This window comes from Hydra vulgaris, chromosome 13 (assembly GCF_038396675.1).
Source record: "Hydra vulgaris chromosome 13, alternate assembly HydraT2T_AEP".
NCBI lineage: Eukaryota > Metazoa > Cnidaria > Hydrozoa > Anthoathecata > Hydridae > Hydra > Hydra vulgaris.
Window position 1 is genome coordinate 27887501 of NC_088932.1, and position 25406 is coordinate 27912906.

A 25406-nucleotide genomic window follows, 5' to 3' on the forward strand; every position below is an offset into this window, starting at 1 on the left:
TCAATGTTGGTTGCAAATGCATTGTCCAATACTGTATATATATTAGGGTGGTTTTTATTTTTTTATTTTTTGAATTTGATATCGCACACCTTCTTATTTGGTGAGGTTCAATAAAAAAAGTTCACAGATAATTTTTTTTTGCAAACTGATGATGGGAAGAAGTCATTCTTCTTAAAATCCAAATTTCTTTCTCTGTGGTATTTATCTGATGTCAAAAACCAAAAATATTTTTTTTCAGTATATACCTTAAGCCATTCATCTTGCACAATGGTAAGTCCCAGAAATGCAAATAGTTGTTGTATCATTATTTTCTCCCAAAAGGAGAAGAGCTAGTCTTCCAAATTCTTTTTAGTCATGGTTGCGTTTCCTTTAAGTATTTTGTCAAATTTTCCACCACATTGGATTTTCGAGATGCTAGCCACTTTTTTTCAAACTTTGTAAGGCATCCAGGTCCGCTTTTATCACTTTCAAGTTGTTCAAACTTTTATTTTTCTATTAGCTCCCACTGGGACTTCACCCTACCAAAAAGTTCAATGTTTGGTCTTTTTGAAACAAAAAACGCATCAAACACTGTATTTGCACAGATTTAAAGAATATGATGTCAACAGGCTAAAAACAAAACTCTTCGATTCCTTGACTTCTGTATTACTTGCAGTTGTGTCAAAGCAAAGACCTGCAAGATGCTCCTTAACGCCAGGCCACTCATGAATGAACTCAACTACCTTTTGTCCCATTAGAGCGCCAGTACCAGCAGGTATCTCAGGAATCCCTAATAGTTTCTCAATATCCAAGCCAGATACAACAATTGGCAGACATTCACGTCTGGTTCTAACAACACTCAACAACATTTTACCATCAAAATGAGCAACTAGTGGAACCAAGGGTTGAAAATTTTTTCTTACTACTATTGCAAGAGATTGACGGGATGTAGTTCGAGCTTCCATTAGAGTGGAATGTGAAATGTTAGTTTATTTACATCAATACCGATTGCAGGTGTGACAACCATCATTGCTTGTCGTGGTGTTATTTTTGTTTGGTCTAATGCTGCATAAAAGAGTTGATTGTCAAGAATACAATGTTTGGATATTGTAATCGAGAGATGACTAGTGCCCATAGTAGAATGTTTTGAATTATTTGGACAATTAAAAGCTTTTTGTGTTTGAATTGACATATCGCAGTCAGAATTTTCATTCAAAGTTTAATCTGAATTGCAATCCATTAATGTATCTGTAGATATAATCTTACTTTCTTTATGTTGTTCAAAGTGCCTTATTTCTTTAAGCTTGCATTTTCTGTATTTTACAACTGCTTTCTTATACATTAAGTCTTCTGATGTCATTAACATCTTTCGGGGACCTCTCTGGTCTATCAAAAATTGTTTATCTTCATTTATCTTGATAAGACAATCCCATTCACCATGGGCAATATCAAAAAACGTATTCATCTTGGCAGTGAATTTTTCTTGATAGCTATGCTGAGTAGCTGATTTTCTACTTCTGTGCTTAGACACTTGGACATGTTGCTTGTAAATACTCTTTAGTTTAGCAACTACATGAGGCTTTGCTATAGTTGGAATATTAGCTTTAAACCAAAAAATCATAACGTCATCTGTAACTGTGTTGCAGAATATTGAAAGAGTTGAATTTTTGGTTATAATTTCATAAAAAACTCTACATAGGGCAAAACCATTTGTTGGCAACTGACTCGGCCCATCTATTGTTGAGAGAATATGTCCAACTAGCCAAACATTTGTAGTTGAGCGTGTTGCTTTCTCTGAAGCAGCCATCTTCTTAAGTAATATTTTTATACTTTTTTACTATAATAGAAAGAATATAATAGAAATTTAATATATATAATTATATAATACATCCCCCCCACCCTCCTATTTTCCCTACATTTTTCAATAATGAAATCAAAATATACATTTAGGAGCAATTTTTGGTAAATAATGCTGAGAGGGTAAATCTAAATTTGGTTGGACTTTCCAGTCTTCTGGGAACTATCTATGTTGTAACATTCTAATACTTTATTTTTTTTTTAGATCAATTTATAGCAGTATTTTGTTATGAAATAAAAATAGAGTTACAAAATTAATTTATTAGACAAATTTTGGTCAATTTAGGGTTTCGAAATAGGGTTTGGGGGACCACTTCCCACTTTCAGTTTGCAAAAAAATTTTAACTATATATTTTTTATATCAGATCTCACCAAATAAGAGGTTGTTCGGTTTAAGATTAAAAAAAAAATTTTTTTCCATATAAAAAAAACCAACCACCCTAATAAATATATATATATATATATATATATATATATATATATATATATATATATATATATATATATATATACACATACATATATCTTCTTGACTCAATGCATGGGTTTAGCTTGTGTCTCTGTTTTTATGACTAAGCAACTCATTCTATTATCTCCTAATAAGGGTACAGCTCTAAAACTCAGTTTTATGGTTCTGAGGCCGGCTGGAAGTCAGGTTTCCCGAACTCTGTTGTAGCTCTCAGAGAGGTTGATTCCATCAACAGCTGAAAAATATCTAAGTATTAACAGTGCTATGTTGTGCATGGATGGTGTCCCTGTTTGTACTTTTGGTGTGCATTGCCAAGGCTACATTTGGAGCCCTTTGTTATGGCTTAGGGTTTATTAATAGTAATGAGGCAATTGCTTGGGCAAGACAGTGTTCTGAGTACTATCTATGCTTTGAGTCAAGTTCTTTAACAAATTTAAAAATGAATAAAGTACCAAAAACTATAAAACACAAAAAACCATCGTCATCACCAAGTTCTCTAAACCTATCATTTACTAATATTCGTGGTCTTCGAAGTAACTTTCTTCTGTTGAGACTTATTTCTTGCAAACTTCAAAAGACCTACTTGCTCTTTGTGAGACTAATTTGAGTTCAGCTGTCTCATCTTGTGATCATAGTGTTGATGGTTATCTTCCTTTAATTCATAAAGACTCCAATAGTCACATGCTTGGCCTGGGCATTAACATTTGTAAAAACTCACCCATTTGTAGAGAAACTAGGTTTGAATTCACAGAATATTCTATTATGCTTTCGTTTGTCACCACTTCACTCTATTGCCTTTCTCTTTGTTCTATACTACTCTCCTTCATATCAAGACTGCACTCTTTTTGATGTTATTTCTGATCATATTGACCAAGCCGTCTCTCTTTATCCATCAGCCAATATTGTTATTGTTAGTGACTTTAATGCTCATCACACTGAATGGCTTAGCTCTAGACTCCGTGACTCTGCAGACGTTAAAGTTGGCAACTTTTGCCTTTCTTAATCCCTAACTCAAAAAGTCAACTTTCCAACTTGCTTTCCAGACAACCCGAATCATTTACTTTCTCTTCTCAACTTATGTCTTGTTTCTAATCCTAGTCCGTGCTCAGTTTCTCCACATTAACCCTTAGGTGCTTCTGATCCCAGTTTGATCTCTCTAAAACTCATTCTTCTTCATCATCTGAATCCCCCTATCATCGTATCTCTTACAACAACCTTAAAGCTGACTGGGACTCTTTTCGTGATTTTCTTTTCGTGATGGCACTGAGGTAGAAATTTTTCGTCTTCCTGTTGACAAATGTGCTTCTTACATAACTTCGTGGATTCAGGCTGGCACAGAATCTTTTATTCTCTCTCGACAGTTCCAAATCAAGCCTCAATCTTCTCCATGGTTTTCCTCACATTGTGCTGCTGCAATTACCAATCGAAACTGTTACTTCCATATCTATCAACAAATCAATTCTCCAGAAAACAGACGTCTGTTTATTACTGCTAAAAACCATTGTAAAAAGGTTTTGTCTAACACCAAAGCATGCTAATCTCAAGTCATGAAATCTCGTATTTCATCACAAAAATTAGAGTCTGGTGACTGATATAGCTGTCAAACAGTTTGATTCAATGCTTGACACTGGTATCACTCCAGCTTCTGTATCTAAAGTGATTTCCTGCTTAGACTCTTCTACAGCTTGTGACCCGGACAGCATACCTGTTATAGTCTTGCAGAAGTGTTCTCCGGAGCTGTCATCTATACTTTCAATGCAATTCAACAAGTGCTCATCAGAGTCTTGTTTTTTAGCCTGCTGGAAAGCAGCATCTGTTGTCCCTATTATCAAAAATTTTGGAGAGCAATCTGATTTGTGTAACTACTGTCCCATTAGTCTTTTTTTGATCATAAGCAAGATTTTTGAATCTTTAATTAACAAACATTTTATCTCTCATCTTGAATCTAATAACTTACTTTCTGATCACCAATATAGATTTCGATCTTTTCATTCAACAGCTGATTTGCTAACAGTAATAACCGATAGGTTTTATCGTTCATTAGATAGAGGTGGAGAGGTTAAGGCCATTGCTCTTTAAATTTCTAAAGCTTTTGATAAAGTTTGGTAGGGTGGTCTTCTCCCTAATCTTTCTTCTTACGTTGTATCTGGTAACATCTTTAAGATTTTTGAATCCTTTTTTTGCGATTGTAGTATAAAAGTCGTCCTCGATTGACAGCACTCTTCTTCTTATTCTGTGACTTCAGGGGTTCCTCAAGGTTCAATCCTTGACCCTATACTCTATTTATTTTACATTAACAATCTTTCAGATATTCTCACATCTAAGGTAGCATTGTTTGCTGATGATACTACCATTTATTCTTATCGTGATAAGAAGCCAATACTCTCTGATTGCTCGGAAGGGGCATTTAAGCTTGAAAAGGATCTCACTTTTGCTACAGCATGGGGCTCACAGTGGCTGGTGAATTTTATTTCAGACAAAACTCAATTTTTTTCAGCCAATTGTTATCTCAATAATTTAGATCTTCCTATATTTATGCATCCACTCTTCATCTTCTAAGATTAACTCTTACTTCTGATCTTTCTCGGAAACCATATATCAAATCCGTTGCAAAATTAGCATCTGCTAAGGTTGCATCACTTTATCGAGCTCGGCACTTCCTTACTCCGGATTCTATTCTCTATCTCTATAAATCTCAAGTCCGACATTGTATGGAAAACTGTTCCCATATCTGGGGCGGATATTCTAGTGATGCCCTTTCTCTTTTAGACAAGATGCAAAAACGCATTGTAAACATAGTTAGACCTGCTCTTGCAGCCAACCTCTAATCATTATTAAATCGTCGTAATATTGCTTCTCTTTTCTTACAGATACTATAATGGGCACTTCTCCAAAGAGCTAGCATCTCTTGTGGCATCACTAAATTTCCTTTTCTTGTTATTCGTCATTCAATTAAATCTTTTTTCTGTGACTGTTCCTAAGTGCTCCAAAAACTCTTACTCGTCTGACTTTTTTCCTTGAACATCAGTTCTTTGGAAATAGCTTCCTTCATCTCGCTTTCCTGATTCATATAATTTGCAATTCTTTAAGTCGTCTGTCAATTGTTATCTTGCTCTACAATCTTCATCTTTTCTCTTCCAGTAACTTCCAACCCTAATTAGAGGTTGCTTGCAGCCTTTTCGGAAGCACAGGTTTTTAAAATATTTATATATATATATATATTTTTTTTTACTACCAGGGGCGTGGCGGGAATCGAACTCGCAACCTCTCGCTTATGAAACGAGCGCTCTACCACTACACCACAACCACATATGCATATATATATATATATGCATATATGCACAGCGCTTTAGCCCATAACTCGACTGACTATATGCAAAGAGTGCCACTTCATCAATTAAGAATTTAATATGGAGTAACAATCTCATTTTCCATTTTTCTTTGTTATTTCTTCTTTTTCTGAATATGCTGTTCAGAATCAAGTGTCCAAAAAAGATAATTGTATATTTATATACGCTATCATAGATATATATATATATATATATATATATATATATATATATATATATATATATATATATATATATATATATATATATATATATATATATATATATATATATACATTTTTATATATACCAAGGTGCTTTTTGCGTTTTTTGGGCTTTTTTTCACATTATGGTATGATCTCACTAGAATCCTATTCTCTTACTTTTTCTACTATAGTAGTGTCTGATAGAAGGCTGACTGGGATTTTTTTTGTGGTTTTCCTTACGATGGTTATAAGGCTTCTTTCTTTCGTCTCTCTGCTGAAAATTGTGCTTCTTTATAAGCTCCTGGATTCAGGCAGTCATGGTAGTTTGTTGGTTGTAAAATCATGTCTCAGTTTTCCACGTGGTTTGCTTTTTCTTATGCAGTTGCTATTTATTGTAATGATTTTTTTCATCTTTTCCTCAAAAATAACTTTCTAAAGAGCAAACCTTTTTTGTTAATTGCAAGAAATCAATTCAAAAAAGTATTGTCTGACAATAAAGTTTTCAGTGGCTTTTGTCTGAAATATTTAATGTCATTAACAAAGCTAAGTCTAACAATTTTTCACTCATACATAGGTCTGATCTTATACCTCTCCCAAGGGAAAGGCAGACCTTGTCCTTTAGAGAGACGTAAGTTAAAACAGTTCTCTTATCATTCCAAAGAATCAGGTTAATCCAATTTTAAACATTAAAAGTGCCTCAAGGTTGGACTTTATTGTTTATTGCTAATTATTATAGGCGATATTTTCATATTAGTGCATGGCGCTCATATACGTACCATTTTTTAAAATATAAATTCACATCCTTAAGGCCAAGAAGACCACTACAGACTAGGCTACTTAGTTGTGGTTATAATCCTCTACCAACTCTTCAACTCTGAAACACGTACCTTGACAAACAAGGCCGCTGCATGGAGAAACGAGTTGAGGACGGTATTACTAGGGACATAGTGGGGATCAAACTTAGAAACTCTTGCTTATGAAGTGAGCGCTCTACCACTACATCACTACTGCATTTTGCACACTTTTACTGAATCTTCTACTGTACCTCCTCTATGAGTAATCCTTCACCACTGACCTCATATTGAAATTATATATACAATCAATTGCAAGGTTATCTTTATTGTGCCATTTTATTACTAATGATTCCATTCTCTACCCTATAAATCTCTTACTCATCTATGTATAGACTATTTAGTTCTTCTGAATGAGACTCTCACTTTTAGACTATGCCTAAATCTCATTGTTAATATTGTTGCTATAATTTTTATAGTTTTATTTATTTTTAATTCATTCTCAAGAAGGCTACAAGGCAACCAGTATTTAAGTTAGGAACAGGAAGTAAGCTAAAGAGCAAGAAGTGATTGACAGAAGTCTTAAAAAACTGTAAATTGTAAGCGTCAGAAATGCATAAAGACGAGAAAGAGTTCTAAAGCGTTCACTGGAAAAAAAAGATAAACTGAAAAAATCTCTTTTTCTTTACTACAGTTACAATCATTCTTGCTGCATAAGTTAGCTATCATCTTTTTTTCCATCAACCAAAACTCAATTATTTATGACTCATAAATTAGCAAAATTGCATTTTTTTTTACTGTAACCAGAGATTATTATTATTATTTATAAAAATCCTTTCAGCAAAATGTATTTTTTCATATTAGTTATGGTCTCGAAATTAGGTTAAAAATTTTTCTTATAATATAATTATATAAAAATGTTTTAGGTCGTGGTAATAATTCTCATGCATATACACACAGTGTTCATCTTGGACATCATGTTTATTTGAACTTACATACTCTTAAGGTAACATTTGTTTTATTTATCTAGAATGAGTTTAATAATATTAATTTCAAAATATTAAAAAAATGAATTTTTTAAAAAATATTATTTTGATTTAAAATTTAATTTATCTATTTTAATAATGAGTTTCTCATAATGAAAACATTACTTAATCGAGGCAGTGCTTGAATAAGGCGTATTGCGAATTGCAATTGCTTTTTACACCTTTGCAATTATTTTTTTCTAAAAAAAATATTTTTGTGATTTGCTTTTTTTTTTTTTGTCAATAATTTTCTCTTTTTTAATTTAGCATTTTTTTGTCCATTCTTAAAAGTATAGAATACTTAAAGTTTTTTATTAGGGGCCATAAAGTACGCCATGCTAAATATATCTTTTGAATAGAAGTATGATCATTTGCTCTCTGTGACATAGCATGGATAGGAATAATGTTTTATTTAAATCATAAACATTTTGAAATTGAATTTTTTAAATTTTTTTTGTGAAGGTGTTGTTACTTTTTGTTTCCTGAAAATAGTTTTAAAAGTTTTAAAAGATTCAATTGCTAACATTAAACCAGTGGTTATTGCAAACATTAAACCAAAAATTAAATTTAAAAAAAAAGTTTTTTTATGTTTACTGTTCAAATAAACTTTTTTTTTGTTCAGGCATATACTTAAACTTAAGGAAATATTCAAATATTTTTACTTTTTATTGCAAAATAATTTGAACGAAAAAATTGAATGAAAACATTCACTTTAAAAACTTTAGAATGAAAAAATTAATTATACTTAAATTTTTAATAGTATCAAGATCAAGAAGAAAAAATGTGATATCTATAGATACCACAAAAACATGCTATATCTATCTAAAACATTATAATGTTTTAGATAGATATAGCATGTTTTTGCGCAAATATGAAGTTAAAGTTTTACGACAATAATTTTTTAATTCATAATTTAACCCTTTCACTGCTATACACATATATACTCGCAAAAAAAAAAATGTGTCTCATACGATCAGAGCGAGTATTTTCGCATCATGTTTTTAATTAGTTTCCTGCTCAACACAACTATTTACGTAATTTATTGTATACTTATAAAGTCTACGAACGTGTGTGTACAAACCTGCAAATTTGATATTTTGCAATGTCGTTGGCTTAATCATGCATCGTGCTCAGATGACTGCAGGTCTCTGCAAAGCCATCGATATATTTGTTATAAGTGAATATTTACATGACTTCTTTAAGCATTAATTGTAAGTATTTTACTCATAATATAATTTAATTTATATAATATAATTTTTAATTTATCATGATTTTTTAAATTTAAAGATGGCTTCAAACAAATATTATACTGACGAAGAATTAGAGGAATTATTGATGCAGAGTGATAGTGATGAAGAATTTGTCGATGAAATGCTCACAGAAGAAGACAGCAATGATTCTGATAATACAATTGATGACACTGAAGAGCAACAACACAAGAAACGAAAACTGATCAAGTAAGAAGATAAATGGAAAGTTGCAGAATCCTTCATTCCAACAATTCATGATTTCGAAAACGTAAACTCAGAGCCCACAGGGGGTAGCGCTGCTTTCACAGAATTAGAGTGCTTTCAAATGTTTTTTACAGAAGCTCTATACAGAAGCTTCTGTAAAAATTCTTATACAAGAGATAGCTGAACAAACGAACTTGTACTTTCAGTTTATTATTTCTCAAGATCCAAGAAAAGATCATTCTCATTTCAAGCGATGGAAGGACACAAACTTCAAAGAAATGTATTGTTTCTTTTCAATAAATATGCTCATGTTACAGGTAATAAAAACAACGGTAAATGATTATTGGTCACAAGAGTGGCTGCAATCACCTTCAGCTTTTGCTCAAATAATGTCAAGACATCGTTATTTATTAATATTGCAACTACTTCATCTCACTGACAATACATCAGCGTCCGTTCAGGGAGGTTCTTTACATAAAATCAGAGTTATTGTTGACCATTAGAGAAATACGTTCAGAAAAACTCTTATTCCATTTCAAAACATCGTAGCAATTATTCTACAATTATTCTTTTAAATAAAACAATAACTTGATACTTTAAAATGAACGAACTCATATTCCTTTTTTATTTGTATTCTATTTTTTAAAATAATAAAAAATACACATTTTTATGTTATATCAAAAAAATTTAAACTGAATACTTAATCAAGTATCGTTTTATATATTACAACTATAATAAATGCCTAAGTTATAAAAAACAAAGTTTTATGCAACTTAAAAATATTTTTTTAAAGATACGTTTCATCTGATTCATTACCCAAAGTTTCATCGAAAGGCGATATTAAATCTAAAGACTCGTCTGATGACGATTCTAAATCAATTAATGTTTTTATGGTTGTTTTTTTTTTCTTCTTTTTTTGAACTGGAATCCAATCTTTTTTCATAGAACTCGAAATATTTGATACCATACTTTACGGTACTCAGTTTTATCTGGTGCCAAATATTTGACAGTGTAATCAACTAAGTTATGCAAGCATCTAACATATTATTTACACTCCCAGTGAAGCCAGCATAACATAACGGCATATTATAAAAGTCATACAATTTTTTGATGTTACTATCAGCAAATGAATTATTGGTGTTATTTTGAAACCAGCCACCAGTGTTTAGGATTAACATTTCATACATATCAGGAACTGTATTTTTTATTTCCAAACGCTCTTCTATGGATTCGGCAATTAATGCTACAATCGTTGATTTCGAATTCTTAACTTAAGTTAGTGCGTTTGTAAAGTCATGAAGCTCAACATCCTGGAATGAATACTTTCCAGTGTTGTTTTTTACTTTTGCAAGGAATCGTTTGACTGTTGGTAAATCATTAAATTCTTTTTTCTTCAAGCAACTTAACTGTTTTTTAGTTTGTTCAATAAATCCAGATGATGCTACAAAATCAATTTCGTTGCTTTAAAAAGATAAAGATAATACCTTTGTTGGCGATAAAACTTCTTTGAATAATGCTATATAAAGCAGTATTCCTCCATGATTCCACTGCTGATGATACCCTTTAAACTTTGCTCTTTCTGCTTGAGTAAAACTGAAATATGCAGTCATGTTTTCGAGATGTTTCATATATACTCCATATTTGTCTAAGATCATTTTAAGTGCTCGAATTTTATGTGCAATCCATCGTGTTCCTAATTATTATTGCACAAGTATTTTATTTTATAAAAAGTTTTTATTGCTCAAAAAACTGTTCTGTTTAAAGAACTTTTGTTGTATAAAAAACCAGCATCTAATAAAGTATATTGTTTTATAAAGTATTTTTTATAGATAAAATTGAAAAAAAAAATCAAATATACCTGTTGCTTTTTTGGTGCGAATACCTGCAATATCAAATGAATTACCCTCTTCAAGGATAGCAACAAGCTTTCCTGTCGTAACTTTTTTGGGGATTTTTTATAAATGCTATACATTTTCAAAATGATGTTATTGACATCATTAAACGCTTTTATTTGTGCAAATTTATCTTTTAACGCTAACGGCGATGTGCAACACACCAACCAAAAGTTACCCATAGAATTTCTTTCTGAAGTAATACATTTACACTTGTTCTACTTCCTCTATTTACAGCTGCGCCATCAGCACCAAAACCAACTAATTTAGTTTTAAAATTTTCGATACCTTCTGATTTAAGGGATTGACTAATTTTATTGAAAACCCTTTCAGATGTTCCATATTCAAGATCAGAAATAGAAAGAAAAGAACACTCAACGCATATCTCGGTCTTTCCCATTGGAGTAGGATTGAAACTGATAATAAATATAGCTTCTTTTTCAATTACAGATACATCTGTTGATGCATCAATTAAAATACTGAAGTAATTTCGTGTTTTTAATTTATTTCTGAGAATATTTGACAAACTCAATCCAATGTAATCAGTAAAAGTTCCACAAGTTATTTTATTTCTATATGCATGGCCAAACTCTACACCATGATTTTCTTCCAAACGTAGTATTTTAGGGTATACGCTAAGCGGAAGCTCTTCTTTAGCAATAAAGTATGCTACCTCAAATTTTTTTCTTGTTAAATTTAGATCTTTCGTGGTCATTGTTTTCAGGCCCGATAAAATATCAGTTTGCCGCATTTCTTTCTGCAGGTTGCTTAATTTATCATTTTGTTCGCTTACATCCATTCCTTTACTTTTCATTGCTAATATGTAGGCTCTTTGATGTGGCAAACCATTAGCATGATCAACTGTGGCACTGTGCTGTATCCCACAACTACCTTCATCTCTTCCCAATTCTGGCGTATATCCTTTATAAATATCAATTTCTTTAGTATACTGACGACATACAGTGCATTTTAATGCTGTAACATAATTTCCATTATATAATATCTCTAGCCATTCATTTGCATTATATTTTGCAAGAGTAGTGTTTACCCATTTTAATTTACCCAGCTGTAATTTTCTACTATTGAGTTTTTTCTTTTTTTCAACACGTGGTTTTAATTCCGATCCTGCTTGAGTTAAAAATGAAAGTGTTGTTTGTCTTTTTTTAGTCGCCTCCATTTTGATGTGCTGATGTTTGACGATTCTCTTACAATTTAATAATATAAAAAATGTTCAAATTCGCAATTGTTAATTTGAAATTTATTTAAAAATAACTCATTCATCGCTATGACTTCAGAAATTGCAGGAAAAGGTACGAGAAAAATGAATGAAAACAAGGAGAAAATGTTCTTAGTTACATAAATTAATTTTAAATAATGGTTAAATAAGAACTTCAGTCGTTACCGACATTGAAAAAGAAAAATGATTGCACATTTTATATCTCATTTGTATCATTTTATATCTCATTTGTATCATTTTATATCTTTCATTCATTTTTATTTAAAATCATTTTATAAACTGTTAATGTTATTTAGTTGATAATAATGTTAATGCCTCTCGCCGGCAGATGCTGAACTAATATTTAATAAAATCATGACAATCGTTTTATGAAATACTATCAAAATTACTTATGTTACTTAAAACAAAACTTTGTACTACAATATATATATTTTTAAGATTTTACGCGCATTTGGTTATTTTAAATTTATCTAAATATTAAAGTTAACTTTTCAGTCACTCAGCGTCAACCGAACAAAGAGTCTTTAAAATAGAGAATATAAGAACCTCGACAATTTCAAATACGAACTTTCTTTTTTCCCAGAGTCTTAACTAATTGAAATCTAAAAAATATATTTTCGTCACAGTAGGGCTTGGTGTGCGGCACTTAGTCGATAATTTGTAAGTTTTGTTGACTATGGATAAATTAAGCTAAAAATAAAAAATAAAGGTATTTTTTCATTGCAATTGGCAGCTAAAGGTAAAATGTAAAAGCAAAAGGTAAAAAAAAAGAAAAATAAATAAAATGATATAAAGAAAATATAAGTAAGATGTAGGAATAAAAAAATGTTTTTAGTTAATATTATATTATCATTAAAACAATAATAAAGTAAGAACTTCAATCATTTATGAAAAAAGCAGTTATGGATTTCACCACCAGTAAAATGAAATTAGTCTTGATAAGTGAAGCAAAAAAAAATTAATAGTTTACGTCATTTATAATACTCACTAACGAAGCGATTTAAAGTAGCGTACAGACGATAAAATTATTTTAGAAGCTTTTTTCAGAGATTTTCATTTTATGAAATTTTGGTATTTTCAAACGCATCCTGATAATTTGTCAAACGCCATATAACTCTTTTTTTTTCAACCGGTCAACCTTGACCGGGAAGAATTCGTTTTGAGAGGTCAAAATAGCAAATTCAGTCATTTCGGGCGGTCAGTGACCGTTGACCGCCCGTTATTTTCCACGCTGGTATGGATGAAGGTCTTATGTTGTTTAAAGGGCGTTTATTTTTCAAACAGTACATTCCATCAAAACGGCACCGTTTTGGTATAAAGCTGTTTATAATGTGCAATTGTAAGATGGGTTACGTGTTAGATTTCATAATCTACACTGGAGGAACAAGAGAAATTGCATATTTTGATATAGAGAACCTTGGAAAATCTGGAAATATAGTGCTAACATTTATGAAAAACTATTTGAATAAAGGCCATACAGTGTATGTCGATAATTGGTATACAATTGTAAAGAAATACCCGTTTTGAACAAGAAATTAAAAACAGGTGAAATTGAAAGTAAAACAAGTAAAAATTTATTAGCTATCAAATGGCATGACAAGCAAGATGTTAGACTTTTGTCTACAATGCATACCAACCAATTGGTCTCTTCTGATAAAATTGATAGAAATTCTGGTGAAAACATTCTCAAGCCAATCTCTATTTTAGACTACAATAAAAATATGGGAGCTGTGAATAAAAGTGATATGATACTGAGTACAACTGAAACCGTAAGGAAAACTATAAAATGTTATAAGAAAACTTTTTTCCATTTATTTGACATGACAGTTTTGAATTCATCTATACTCTATGCTCAGCTGACTCAAAAAAAGCATCCAATAGGACAATTTCAACTAAGTTTGATCAAGCAACTACTAGCTAAATATCATACTCCCCAACAACACAATCAACCTGGTAGACGATCTGCAGAAGCTACCAATTCGCCATTACGTTTATCAGCTAGACATTTTCCAACATTCCAAAATTTCAAAACTTATTGCACAGCGAAAAGGTTAAAACCAAAAAAAAGAGTCTTTTTTTGGATATCATTAGAAAACATTTCCTCATTCAAAAAATGTAAACAACAACTTTTTTTAGTGGGGGCCTGGGGAGAAATCACATATTTTAGGGGAGTGCCCGGAATTTTGTTGTTCAAGATAGGTAACTAATAGACATGGGGCATACTCCAATTTCTAGTATGTTGATACTGGTGTCGAATGAGGATGACTTGCAAAAAATTAGGGTAATTGGAGCTAAACCAACCCCGTCCCGACCCCTAACTGCCACCATCCTAGAACCTTTAATCGTAAAAATTCTTTTTTTATTCTCTCATAAACTAGATCAAAATTCATTGACAGATTTTAAATTTCATCAAAAAATCTCTTTTCGTTTAAGATTTATAACCATGCAAAGCTTAAAATTACCCCCTGAAATAACTTTAAATGGTCTCAAACTAAAATTTTTTTTTTGATGTAATTTGAAATCTGTTGATGAATTTTGATCTAGTTTAATATAAAAAATTGAAAAGTGTTTTAGGAACCATACCCTAGGGAGAGCTATTGAAGGGTTTGCTACAATTATTTATTACAAGAAAGGTTTGCTACAATTATTTATTACAGTAAAAAAATTCTGGTCTTTATGGTTAGATTATGATTGATATTTTACATTTCAAAGTCATACTAAACGTTTGTTCGTATGAGGTTTAATAATTTACTTTTTACAAACTACATTCCTGCAAATAGAAAACTACTTTAAAAGTAGTTGTAAGCAACAACCCCATTTTTTAGCGGCTCTATATAGTTTGGACTGTGCTCTCCAACTTTTCTCATTTGCCAAAACTAATTGAAATCCTGATAAATTTGAGAGCTTGTTCGATCCAATAACCTAAGCCAATAGAATAGTAGAAGTATTTTTTATCAAATTTAAAAGTTATTTATCATACCGAAGATTCCACCTTTTATGTCAATAAATTCGATAACATATTGCTCAACTATGTGTACCTTCAAAGGAATTGTAGCCCTTAGATTTCTATAGCTTGTAGAGAACTCCTCTAAATCTTTAACATATGTGGAGCTTAATGATTTTCCAAAACAACCATGAACTATTTATTCAAAATCTATAAGTACCTTAATATATTTGGCAGCGAAACTCCAAGACTAGACTCTTGAAAAAACAGTTTAATGCTGTCTATGTTTTTGAGCAATTTATTACAAGCATTGCCTTTCAAACGATGCTGCCCTTGGTAGGACACTCTGCAGATGTTTATCTTAGACAAATATTGGTTAACAAACTGTAACCTACACTTGTTTTCAAATAAATTTTTTCAATCTTTTTTAAAATTTTGTCTACAACACCCAGCAGAATATGTAGACCAGGAATATTTACAAGTTCTAGTATTTTTTTGTTTTTGTCGCCTGTTAATAAAGAGGGATTAACAACATTTGTGTACTTTTTCGCTTTTTTTAAATTTGCACTATCAGCCATCCATTGGTCGTACAATATATACAAAGACTCTAGAGTATAATGATCATCTTTTTGAAAGTCAGGAGATGACGTCATGCAATATGGACAGGGGTGCTTTGATGTTGCTGTTTGTTTTCCAACCATTTGAAGCAAAATCTTTAGATCTTCAGATACTGTGTAATCTAAGGATGAAATGTTTAACTTATCCAAAATTAACTGCATATTATGTTATTTTTTGTTCAATGAAGGCAAAATGGGCAATATAATAGTTTTGTGGACAGTTGAATCTTTAAAATCTTTGCATGCATATCCGTCACACTTGCTCAGTTTCTCTGGAATTTTATTATTTTTTAACTCCGGTTTTAAGGTTATTGACAGTGTAACTTTAAGGAATCCCTGCCCTCCATCTACACCTAATTTGATATCAACATCATTTGTTCCTTGACTTCTGTGATGAAGTACTATTGCTACAAACTCTTCAATGTCATTGCAATACACAATAGGAGTGTCTTTTTCCTCCAACTATACATTCATAAAAAATCAAAATGATGATACAAGTTGCAATCTAACCATAAAAATATTTTTATTTTAGTAATAGTTCACTTACTCGCTTTCATTTAATTCTAATAGCAATGGGAGTTTTTCACAATTGAATAATTTTCCAATCATTTCATTGTTTTCAATCAGTTTAATATTGAAACCAGATTCCATACTTTTCTGGGAAAGGTTTCTTAACCTCAGTCTTTCCGAAAGAGACAGTGAGTTGCTTCAGACCAAAAGTTTTCAAAGTTAAGGTATTCCCTGAGTCTTTTCCTTGCATTGTTGGGTATGTTGATTTTACAATGGCAGTCAAAATCTTTTGTCTTTCTAATTTCATACAGTGATGTGGAATTTCTTGTCCCACTTGGGCATAGCAATCTTGACAAATTAGTCTTTCTGCAGGTTTATTTGAAACATCTTCAGCGCCTTGATAAACAAGTTTTCCCGACACACATTCAACCATAGAAGTCAATATTTTTCCATTTTTGATTTGCGCCTATTTTCACAAATAAAACATTCACATTTTCTCCCTCTTATAACTCTGGCATTCAAGTCTAAATTTTATATAACAATTTTATATAATTTTTTATACAACTATAATAACTAAAATAGCAAAACTAAATTTTATTCATCGACAGATTTCAAATTGCATCAAAAAAAAATTTTTGTTTAAAAGTTGAGACCATTTAAAGTTATTTCAGGGGGTAATTTTAGGCTTTGCATGGTTATAAATCTTAAACGAGAAGAGATTTGTTGATGAAATTTAAAATCTGTCAATGAATTTTGATCTAATTTATGATAGAATAAAAAAAGAATTTTTACGATTAAAGGTGACGCGGTTCTAGGAAGGTAGCAGTTAGGGGTCAGGGCAGGGTTGGTTTAGCTCCAATTACCCTAATTTTTTGCAAGCCATCCTCATTCAACACCAGTATCAACATACTAGAAATTTGAGTATGCCCCATGCCTCTTAGTTACCTATCTTGAACAACAAAATTCCTGGGCACTCCCCTAGAATATGTGATTTCTCCCCAGACCCCCACTAAAAAAAGTTGTTGTTTACATCTTTTGAATGAGGAAATGTTTTGTAATAATAATCAAAAAAAGAAATTTCTGGGGATGTGTTGCAAGTTCTTAGAGAATGTTCCTATGCACCATGTTCTATTTATTTACTTTGTTTTATTTTATACCCATTTTATATTAACGTAAGCATATTGACAAAACAACTTTGCACTATTGTTTTACTGTGGTTTTATAGCTTTTTACAATAACAATTTAATACTCTTTAAAAATAAATGGTGTTTTATTGTCAACATGTACTCGGTGTAGTTAAAGTGATTTCTAAATACTATAGCATCTGTATAATATTTTACTATGACATATTTTGGTTAAGTGATCAGGTCTGAGTTTTGAAAAGACAAAAAAAATTTAAATGACAAGTTTTGCTGTAACATAAAATAAAAATGTTTGGAGCAAAAAAACTCAGACTAAAGATTTTTTTTTTTTTAAATACCTCTTAAAATCAGGATTGCTTGTCCAAATTTGAATAAGATTTTTAAAAAGTATGTTTTTTTGGTAAAATCTACATCATAGTTTAATAATATGATCTGTTCTGATTGTTTATTGGCAATTTTTCATAATTATAAGCTCTTTCTTGGTCAAAACTCTAATAATTTTGCAAAAATTGATACAAATGTTGTGTTTTGACAATTATATTTAACTAGCAGAAAGCAGCCTGTAATCCGGGTTATGGTTGGTCTGTTACATAAATAATTTATAGTGGCTGTTTTCTACAATTTAAAGTTGCGAAACCTTAACTTTTAGAAAAACGCCTTCAAATTAAAAATATTAAACTATCTGTAAAATTAACATAAAAGGTATGAGGTAAAATAATTTACCAATTATTTAACATTATTCGATTTACAACTGACATAGGTCATATCTCTGTAAGACAGAACCATCTTCCTCGACATTCCTAACTTTAACACAATATGTTTTTAGTTGATACAAAATAATAACACTTCATCATGCTTTATCATGACATCAAAATAATAACACTTCATCATGCTTTATCATGACATCAAAATAATAACACTTCATCATGCTTTATCATGACATCAAAATAATAACACTTCATCATGCTTTATCATGACATCAAAATAATAACACTTCATCATGCTTTATCATGACATCAAAATAATAACACTTCATCATGCTTTATCATGACATCAAAATAATAACACTTCATCATGCTTTATCATGACATCAAAATAACAACACTTCATCATGCTTTAAATTGACGAAAAACTAAAGCTAAATTTTTGTAATATTTTTTATAACATGAACTTTAATTATTAGGATTAATATGAAGTGAACATATGTTATACAGGAGTTATTAATTTTTTTGGTATCCCCTTGATACATTTTTCTTTAAAAAAGAAAATTGTCTTTAAAACGTTAAATGCACACAACTAAATAAATTTATTAAAAATAACTAAGCAATTGAGTACAAATAATTTCAAACAAAAAAAAATTTAATTTACAATCAAACATGTGCATAACAAATTTTAAAAGGTATGTAAACTTTGATCTTTTATATTGCATTAATGCGTCATATGACAAACCTAAAATAAAAATTGTAACAGATAAGTAGACATCAAAGAAAAAAAACAAAACAAAACTGGAAAACAATTTACCTGCTTTTTGGTAACCTGTTGTCATACTTAAATTACTGTCATGATGCAGCTTGTCGGTGTTGTTTTATGACATTATTTCATGTTGGCTTTTAGTAAACTTTAGTTTAATTTAAAAGACTTCACAATAGATTTAAAATAGTAAATTAAACTACTAATTAATTATTTTTAAAAATAGAATGATATATATTATATTATGGTAATTGGGTTATGAATCAATTTTACTATATTTAAGTTTTATTGATAAAAAACAAAGAAAATTTTAATTAAAAATGACCAAAACAAATCAAATATACAACATAGTATATTATTAAAAAAAAATTAAAAATTAAAAAAAATAAAAATGAATCACCAAAAAAAATGTGGCAACAAAAATGTTATAAATATCTTCACTGATAGAGGACATTAACAACCTTTTGGTTGCTGTTTTTTCTTCTGTGTCTCCCAACAACTCGGTATGGATGAGCCCTCCATTTGAAGGAGAGCTTATCCATACTGTCATTACTACACCACTTGTTGAAGGGCTTCTCCGAGCAAGGCCCTGTGTGTTAGGAGCTATAGTTTTTGTAGAGCTCAAATGTTAATGAATCTAAAATCACAAAAGCTCTCAAATTTTAATGACTCTAAAATTACAAATAGAAAAATATAAAAATTATAAATATTTTCAATTTTATTTAATCAAAATATAAAGCATAACCTCACCATTTTCACAGGATGGAGAGGATGGTAAAAAAAAAAAAAGAGAGTAAATTATAAAGGGTTAAACATGTGAAAAATTTTATTTTAATAAAAGTATAAGTAAAATGCGAAGAGTTTAAAAATGTCATACTTATATTAAATAATTCTTTCACCTATTGCACATATTTCTCCATACAAAATATATAAAATTTAAAACACAGCCCTACCAGATATGCTTCTACCAGACATTAAAGACAAAAAATATACCTCAGAATAATCGATAAAATGATATTTGCATATAAATAAATATAAAATTACAATTTTTTTTACCTATTTCATTCATTTCCTCCATAAAGTTGTCTTAAGTAAGAAAAAAGATAATTGAAGCTAAAACTAACTAAAAGTTGTCTAAAGTAAGAAAAAAGATAATTGAAGCTAAAACTAACTAAAAGTAAACTAAAAATAACTATAAACTAAACTAAAATTATAAACTAAAATAAACTTTAAATCCTAATATCTGTACCTCAGAAGACAAAGGTCGGTTGTCCAGTTGATGGCAAAACTACAACAGGCCCTAGTCTAACATTATGGTCATTTCTAAGGTTGTTTACTTGTGTAAGGTATCATACTGCTCGCTTCTCAGTTTGTTTTGGTTATTTCTGATAAAAACAAGGCGCTGGCCTTCAGTTTTAACATAAGCATCAACAGCATATTGCTAAAACAGTTTTTTGTCATAAAATAGTAAAGAAAAAAATTGTCCAACTGAAAGTTTATAATTGCAATACTGAGATGTTACATGATTTCTAACTAATGTAGCATGTAGTGGTTGTGAACCAACTGATTATGCCAACCAGCATCACCCCTTGGAAAACATAGAAGATAAGCCATAGGATCTAAGTTGGCAAACATACTTTATATAGTTTTAAGAGGATGACCCCTTGGGTAAATAACAACTTCCCTGGAAGCAGGTGGAGCATCATCTTCACCAACAAATACAACTGCGACTTCATTATATGAAGGGAGATTATAGTGAGTCTATCTCGCTCTTCAAGTAAAGACATTTTTACAACTGACACTGTGCAACCTTCTATAGCTGCTCGATAAATTTCTTCATCTTTCACTTCAGCCATGTTTTTAAATGCAAAAGCAAATGGGTTCTCTTCACTAATAATAGTTTGTAATCGAAACATTAAATCATTTAAGCAAAGATCATTACCACATTGTTGCATTCTAAAATTTACTGCTGCAAGTGGATCATAGATGTAGAGTTGACAATATGTCAGCGGAACATCTTGATTTGGCCTAAAATTACTTATACAATGAAAAACTTGACCACATATTCTAAAACATGGCAGCCCATGATTCATGGGTTGAACTACATTTGCTTTAAATGAAGCAAAAGAAAGACAGGCATTATAATTTCTAATATATTTTTAAAAATTCAGATTGGCATTTCCATCTGCATAGTTTCCTTTAACTAAATCTTGTGGAAATGGTGAAGGTTGCGACAAAACTACCTTTCTATTATGGCAACATAAAAAATGTGTTTTATCAGGAAATTTCTTAGCACCACAATGCTGACAAATATAATTCATTTCTCCTAAATAATTATAATTTGGAATAGTATTACTTCTTGCGATTAACTTGCCTATTAACATAACTATTTTTTAAACTAATATCTGCTTCTAGCCTAATATCATCCATTTAAACTTCACTTTTAATTGAAAGTAGTAACAAAAAATCCTAAACAAATCTCTAAGATTGCGATCTTTCCTATTTATATTTTTTTCCACTCTAAATAGCACACACAAATAATTTTTATATATAACAAACTGTCATTTAAAATAAATTATGCAATAATCTTATAACTTTAAAAAAATATATATATCAGCTAGGAGATGTTTGAAAAAAATTGACTTAGCAAATAGTAATAAAAACAATTATTAAAAACCTGCAATTCTAATAATAAACATACTACTAACACAGAAAAATTAAAAAAAAAATGTTGTAAACCCTTTTTTGAAAACTTCAATATTATTTCTTTAAAAAAGTTATTAGTAAAGGTTTTTTATAAATTCACAAAACTTTACAATATTTTGTTCTTCCATACCACATAAATCCATCATATGATAAATCTAAAAAATGTAACGAATAAGTAAATAAATAAGAAAAACATTACATACAAAAAATGAAAATTAATGTACCTTATAGAGAAAAGCTGTTGTGATTTACCCGAGTATTAGTTGTTAAATATTATTATTTCATGTTAGCTTTTAGAAAATAATTTATGCTGGTACATCGTGATTCCAAATTATTTGTAGCAAAATCATGTAATGAACAGCGCTAAAGACAAAAAATCAAATTGAGATAAAACAAATTGTATATATGACAAAATAAATATTTAGGGAAAAAAAAAAGATTTTTTAATAGGTTTGAAATGTGTTATTTAAATAAATGTAGAGTGTATGTTAGATTTAAATATTCTAGGGGTTTCTAAGAAATTAGATTTTCTTTTAATAATTCTGGTTTTTTATACATAACTTTGTAATAATTTAATTTAAAAAAAAAAAAAAAAAAAAAGCATAATTGCAGGTCTTGTTTTAAATAAAAAATGCTTAACGTGTTAGCTTAATGTGAATTTAATGTCATAAAATCCTCTTTATTTTTTTATTTTTTAAAACTACCATAATGTAATAAATTTTTTTAAAACTACCATAATGTAATAAATTTTTTATTTTTTAAAACTACCATAATGTAATAAATTTTTTATTTTTTAAAACTACCATAATGTAATAAATTTTTTTTAAACTACCATAATGTAATAAATTTTTTAATACTACCATAATGTAATAAATTTTTTATTTTTTAAAACTACCATAATGTAATAAATTTTTTATTTTTAAAAACTACCATAATGTAATAATTTTTTTAATACTACCATAATGTAATAAATTTTTTATTTTTTAAAACTACCATAATGTAATAAATTTTTTATTTTTTAAAACTACCATAATGTAATAAATTTTTTATTTTTAAAAACTACCATAATGTAATAAATTTTTTATTTTTTAAAACTACCATAATGTAATAAATTTTTTTTAAACTACCATAATGTAATAAATTTTTTAATACTACCATAATGTAATAAATTTTTTATTTTTTAAAACTACCATAATGTAATAAATTTTTTATTTTTTAAAACTACCATAATGTAATAATATTTTTATTTTTTAAAACTACCATAATGTAATAAATTTTTTGCAAAACGAGATCAATTAAAAAATAAACTCAATCATCCAGAACAATGCAGAATCATTATAACGGAATGTTAATTTTCTTAATATTTAATAATTAAATTTAATATTACATTTTTTTAAATGTTTAATATAAACTAATTTTTTCTTTTTCTCAACATTAGTATATATGAATTAAAATATTAATTTATAGTTTAAGATATATTAAAATAAAATTTTTTTTTTTATATATTTATATCTTAAATTTTGAATTTCTGATTTACTACTAAAAATGATTTTTTATCTTTTAAAAGTTATTTATAGTTAAAATATTAGTTTATAGTTTAATATATATTAAAATATAATTTTTTTTTTATAATTATATCTTAAGTTTTGAATTTCCAATTTACTACTAAAAATGATTTTTTTAAAAAAAAGATTTTTTGATTTTTAAAAGAATAATTTTTGATTTTTAAATTTTTTGATTTTTAAAAGAGAGTAAAAAATGTATGACTTATTGTAAAAATAAAAATTTAGTTTGCTAATAGTTTTGTTGTGAAAGATTTTAAGTTATAAGTGCTATTTATTGAAAAATGAATATTGTTGTGGTTTCACTTGCCTTAAGAGAAAAAGTTTTGTACGTTCAATATTTGTTTTGTGCAAATTTTTGATGCAGTCTCAGGACACGTTTACATGGGATTTAATTTTTAGTAAAAAAAATAAAATGTATAAGGCAGAATCGCAAAAAAAATTGCGATAAAAATGAGCTTTTTTTTTTTGCAAGAAAAAGTAAAATTTAAATGTTGAACTCGTTAGTTAAGTTCAACTCAAGTATAAACTTAAATTTCATTAGTTTTATGAATTAGATTTTATAAATTTTAAATAAACTTTATTATATATATTTTTTTATCAAATAATGTCATTTTGTTATTAACTTATTTTTATTATTAAACAAAAATTTAAGTAAATTTTTTATTACTATAAAATCTTGTAAATAAATATTCTTGTACTTAGAAAATAATAAATAGTTGTTTTTTATTAGAAATATTTCTTTTATGGGTATCTTTTAAGTTTAGTTGAATAACTTTGTAAAAAAAACGAAATTTAAATAAAAGTATTTTCTGTTATATATTTTAATAAAAAGCTTAACAAAACTTTAATAAAGTTTAATGCAAAAACACTTTATTTAGCTTTAAAGCTTAATAAATTTATTTTTGTTTTTTATTTTATCTGAATTTATTTGTTTTTTTGATCTCAGCATCTTTCAACCTTTCAAGTATTTCAGGTTTTTTGAGACACTCCCCTTTGAATCTTGGCGCATCTACATTTTTTCTTTTTTGTGTGTCAATGTGTTGGATACGAAATATTTGTTGAAAAGCTGCTGCAAGTGATTGGGTTGATTGCAGTTGTTTTTCAACCTCTTTTTGAATTTCCTTTTGATTAGCCGGAGTTACTACAACATTGAAGGTTGTTTGCAGACAATGTGACCTTTGAGGTGGCTTTGGAGCTGAAGCTATGTGACATATGCTGATGCTAGATGTTGGTGTAGATTCAGAGGGCAGTGGCTGAGGTAGTGTAGTTCTTGGTGCTAGTATTGGTGATGGTACTATCATAGATTCTGGTTGTTGAGATGATGAAGGCTCAGGTTCAGATGATGGCGTTTCAAACGTATTAGCAATTTGCATCTTTGACTGATTGATTTTATTGATGTTGAGTGGAAACAAGCCAGTATTCTGAAACTTAGTGACTATTTGGGTATGTGTAAAACTTCACCAGAGCTGAAAAGTTTTTTTCGCAGGTGACTAAAACGTTTTTTTGATAAGTTGCTGAACTTTGTCTCTGCATAAAACTGTTGAAGTAATTTGCGCCAAACCCTTTTGGCAAGGGAATAAACACTGACATCTAGTGGCTGCAGAATATGTGACGAGTTAGCTAGCAAGCAAATTAACGATATTGTATTCGATGCAACTAAGTATGACTCAATAAGTGACACGTGTCACTTGTCAATCTTCGACTAAAATATGAATACCTAAAATTAGATAACTATAATTAGATTGATGTAATCTTTTGTGAATGTAAAATTAGATAAAAATAATTAGATAACTAAAGTTAGATTGAACTAATTGCCTGGAGTTTTCTTAATGGCAGGAACATATATGTTAGTGAGCCACTGCACAAATTGCTTATCTTCTATCCGTCCGGATGGAGATATAACATATATGGTATTATTTTGACCACTTAAACACCAATCTCTGTACAGACGTTTTTTTGATTTAAAGATAATGTATGAAGCAAAACGATTACTAGCAGCATTAATGCAATTTCCAACTGTATAATGGATTTTTTCATTGTTGCCAACCAGTTTCAATGGTTGTTTTGCACCATACCTTCAAACTAGGGTTAGGACTATTGTAATTGCAATTGTAAAAATTAAATACAATTACACATAACAATACAATAATATTGTATTGTAATATTACAGAAACAATAAAAAAATTTTATTTTGGTATTGTATTGCTGTGACA

At 29.4% G+C, this 25406-nt stretch overlaps 1 protein-coding gene across 1 annotated transcript in view; it reads left to right on the plus strand.

Moving 5' to 3' along the window:
• LOC100203679 (ubiquitin carboxyl-terminal hydrolase 39) overlaps nucleotides 1-25406 on the plus strand; it is a 123673-nt gene that overhangs the window by 37242 nt on the left and 61025 nt on the right. Inside the window, exon 4 of the mRNA XM_065816519.1 lies at nucleotides 7558-7637. Within this exon, the coding sequence (XP_065672591.1) occupies nucleotides 7558-7637 (80 nt within the window). The remainder of the gene's footprint in view (nucleotides 1-7557; nucleotides 7638-25406) is intronic.